Raw genomic sequence first — 4,449 nt, 5'->3', positions numbered from 1 at the left:
GGAGTGCTTTAAAACCTATTTATACAGTATATGTTTAAAACTCACAGAATAAAGTAGTAGGGTTTGTGAACACAGTGTACCAAGACCGCGATTTTATTATGACTAATTGTGCAGGTCTAGTGGGAGGTCAAGGTTAATACCCCTGTGGTTACTGAGAGAGGTAGCAAAACCAGTGTGAGGATTTGATACCACAACCACATTGACCCTTCATCAGTTCCCATCATTCCAAATGCTCTGCAGCTGGGCAACATGGTTAAAATATCATATCATTATTGATATACATCACAATTTGGACATATCATGGTACAATTCCACTGGCCACCAATTCCACAAGTTGATGCATGATGATCACCCTCCTTGCTCTTTAGCAGTTTAAATGATCTTTACTGTCCTATCCCTCAACAGGGGGCTTGACAGCTGAACAGACTTTGCACTACCTTGCTGTGGCCTTGAGGCAACAATCAAAATAAGAGCGGTTTGAAAAATGCTATGTTTGAGGAAAACATCTCCTTGAGAGCAAACATAATCTTTGTTGAATCTCTTTTAAACCCGTTCCTTCCCTTGCTCCTTTTTTATGTACTATTGTCTCTTCGTATCGCCACAGAAGAATAGCAGGAGAGTAAAATATTCCACCAGTACATGCCGATCCCAATTCAACATGAGGTCTGTTGCATAAGGTGGAAACAGACAGATTTACCGTAACTACTTAATGGTTGAATGGGAGACTCCATGCTGCCCACTAATACAAGTAGCTTAGCTGGTCTGAGTGTCCACTCTAGTGCATTCTTTCATTCCTAGTCCATGCTTTTAGTGCAAACTGAGCCAGATTAAGTGCATTGTTAGTGGACTTATATGGAAACTAATTCAGCCAGGGGTTACATTACCCAGACCAACAGAGAAAGTAACAGCTGAAAATAATCCAACATTTAGGGACACGCAGCATGTTTTGGTTTCTTCATGTGTCACCCCATTAAGTGACAAGGATTCTATAAAAAAAAGACAAAAAATACTAAACACTAAATAATTTTGGACAAATAACTCCATCTTTCCTTCTTGAAATTAACCTAGAATATTCAGTGCATCTTTAGTTTCTCAGTCTGAACTGGGCCTGACAGTCACCTTCCCAGGTTTCCTACTTTCATTTGGAAACCTATTCGACTTTACAATCACTTGGTCATGGACTACCATTCTATATATACTGTATGAGGCTCAAACAATTCTTGAAAAAAGGCCTGGTACTTACAACCCATAGATACATTCTACACTGAAACAAAGGAAAATAGAAAAACATATCTCTGCCTTTTGTGATGTGCGGAACTGTGAAACAGGAAGTGGATACAGAAGAAGAGGAAGCTGCCCTATTTGATAACACACAAAGTGGTGCAAAGACACCTCCAAATATGACACATGCAGCAGGCACACACTCATACCCTTAACATGCAGATGAGGGCTGACATTTTCAGCTAAAAACAGGCAAAAGAAATGTCAGAATATTGTGTTACCTAAAGATATTTTGAAATCAAATTCACACAGAAACACATCTAAGTTTAGAACATCTAAACATATCCTGTATAACAGATGAGGATCAGATATCGCTTTTTAGCTTGTGAATCAAACGACCGTACACATATAGCTTAAGCGCGAGTATTATGTAACAACCTAATTAATCTTTCTGCCAGGGTCTTATATGTCTGATGCTGTAACATCAAGAAAGAGTTAACGTTTTGACCTAAGCTCAAAAAGCACAGGCACACTGCCCTAGTTGTCGGCCAAAGTTTCCATTAGCATCATAATACTGAGAACTTCCAAACGCTAAACAGAAACTACATTACTACAACACTAAATCTTTAGGTGAGACTAAGTCACTTTGTGCTTAATCTGGAGCGTTGAGCATGTGCATCTTTGTAGATGTAACAATTTACCGTTTGTATGTAAATGTAAAAAGGGAACTACCCACATCGACAATACAAGTTTGCAGACTACAGTTCATTTGAATTCAGAGACTGAGACTTACGTGGCATGATCCCTTGGCTGACCAGTTCCTCTCGTGTACGTCTCTGCTGGAGTTTAAGCTGGAGGACTGCATGGAGACAGCAGAGGTGAGTTGGGGGGGGAGAAGGAGAAGAGAAAGTCAGTGACGGCCAGAGAGAATAAGAAACTGCAGCGATGGAGCTCTGAGCCCTGAAGCTTCCTTTTTGTCCCTTATTGTCCAATAATCAGCAGTCCATCTGTCCCGTTAACATAAATAACCACGCACCATATACATTTGAATTGACATGAGGAGGACCTGCATTCTCTGGCACCCAATTCATCCTCCATTTCACCCCACTTCCGTGCTTCTTTTTTTTTAAGCTAACAGGCAGAGGAGGTGGGTACAAGGAGGGTGTGATCTGTATACTACACACTTCCTGTTTCTGCATTAAAAAAAAAAAAGCAAGATAAATAAAAAGGAAAAAAACAGTAATCACTAGAAGAATGTGTAGGATAGATAGAGCAAGCACAGTAAAAAGGATGAGAGAAACCAGCACAGGAAGGGAAAAGGAACAGTTAGAATGCAGACTGAAACAAGACCAGCCTCGATTAGAGAGTAGTAAAAAAAATAGAGCATATGGGCTGATTGCCCGTCATTTTAAAACAGGAAGCACTTGTTACATAACACAGAGGCCACGTGAGAGAGTTTTAGGAACACAGCGCTGGACAAAACGAGTAGGACCCTGTTTGGCCTTTCTGCATACACAAAGTCGTCGTTCTCATCTTGGTAAAGTCAAACTTGTTTAACAAATGGACCTAGAATGAGGCTAGAATGGGCTGAATGCTCATTCTAGCCTCATGATCATAGCTTATTGTTAAATTATAAACCAAGTTAGACCAGGGCAAGAAAAAAGAATTCTACAGAATAACAAATGTAAATATGGACAGCTGCAGAATCATGCAAGTGCATTGTTTTTCATCATATCTTGCAGTATCTGCTTCTCTGCAACACAGTAAGAAGTAATTTAGGGAAGTGACCTTTCAGCCAAGCACACAAATAAACTAATGAACTACAAACATCACCGACCATGCCAAGGCAGTACAGAGCAGCTACAGGGTTCCTGAACTTGGCGTATGATGTTTTTTTTGGCTGTTAAGAAACTGATATGACACTATACCTCCCCTGTGCGTCTTGGAAACAGCTTGTTTCCATTTACAAAACGAAGATGTTGCACTCTTACTGTTCATCTTGGTTTTAAGTTCACAGTATTTAATAAAAATCAGAGGAAGAAAAGTTTTTGTTATGACACTAAACGCTATTTTCACCAACACAGACATTCAGCTCAACTCCACTGAGCTGAGACTCTTGTTTTATATGTACCAGCTGTCCCTGAAAGGATGTGTGTGTGTGTGTGTGTGTGTGTGTGTGTGTGTGTGAGAAGTGTAACACGCCACTGAAGCTTCCCAAGCATTTCTGGGCCGGGGTTGTGTCTGCTACACAAGCAGCACCTGTTCCTTCCCACTGACAAAGTGACATCATTGGTGCTCGCAGGCTAGCTAACGAGTTAGCCGTCCTGCGTAGCGGCTGCTGTGTTAGCCCCTCTGTTATGACAAACAATCCCGGCCTGGACAGAAACACTGCAAGTTCCATAAATTTACATCAGAGCCTGTGCAACTAAATATCATTCCTTGGCTCTTAATCCTCGCTGGTGATCCCAGCTCCTCTTTGTTATATTTGCAAGTGGGCATGCTCTAAATTGTGAGGGATCAGGCTAGCACTAGAGACACGCCTCTGGAAGCAATAACATGTCAGTTCACATTCAGCGATGTAAACACAGAGACCTAAACATAGCCAGGCAAGTTCATGTATACGTTGCACCAGCAGCTGAGAGATTCCTTTTCCCACAGAGCCATACACACAGGCAAACACTTAAGAGACTCACGTGTTGCCACACACACATACACACATGCATGCACGCCATGGCATCTTATCCGAGTGCAGGATAAGATGCCAGGCCACTTGGCACTTCCAGGGAAGAGGTTTATTCTGGGAAAGAGAATCTTCCACTTCCCTCTATCCCAGCCAAACAACTCCATGCTCCCTCTTCATATTCTTTCACACAGACAGGACACTCAAGTTCACTTATTTATTCTCTTCTGCACTCTCTTTCTCATTCCTCTCTTCATGCCTCATCTCTGGCAGTAAGTGAACTCGACATCCTTGCATTAGCTGATTAGTGGCTGGGAATGGCTGTTATCACCAGTCTGTCAACCAACTGAATTTCTAAGTAAAGAGACGTTTATAAAAAAGACTCAAAAAAGATACGCCATTGGCCATAATTTTTTTAGTGGTTCGAAAAGAACTTAAAAATGTCCCATGGCATGAAAATGTCACTTTATGAGGTTTTTTAACATTAACATAAGTTCCCCCAGCCTGCCTATGGTCCCCCAGTGGCTAGAAATGGCGGTAGGTGTAAA

The 4,449-nt window shown here is 41.4% G+C and overlaps 1 protein-coding gene across 8 annotated transcripts in view; it reads right to left on the bottom strand.

The window, feature by feature from the left end:
* The window catches only part of mrtfab (myocardin related transcription factor Ab), a 60,287-nt gene that overhangs the window by 20,988 nt on the left and 34,850 nt on the right, over positions 1-4,449 (bottom strand). For all 8 annotated transcript variants that reach the window (XM_032502083.1, XM_032502088.1, XM_032502087.1 and 5 more), the window contains one exon: positions 2,015-2,080. In XM_032502083.1, coding sequence (XP_032357974.1) covers positions 2,015-2,080 — 66 coding nt within the window. The remainder of the gene's footprint in view (positions 1-2,014; positions 2,081-4,449) is intronic.

Source organism: Etheostoma spectabile, chromosome 21 (genome assembly GCF_008692095.1).
Source record: "Etheostoma spectabile isolate EspeVRDwgs_2016 chromosome 21, UIUC_Espe_1.0, whole genome shotgun sequence".
Taxonomy (NCBI): Eukaryota; Metazoa; Chordata; class Actinopteri; order Perciformes; family Percidae; genus Etheostoma; species Etheostoma spectabile.
This window is presented reverse-complemented; position numbering and strand designations above follow the sequence as displayed.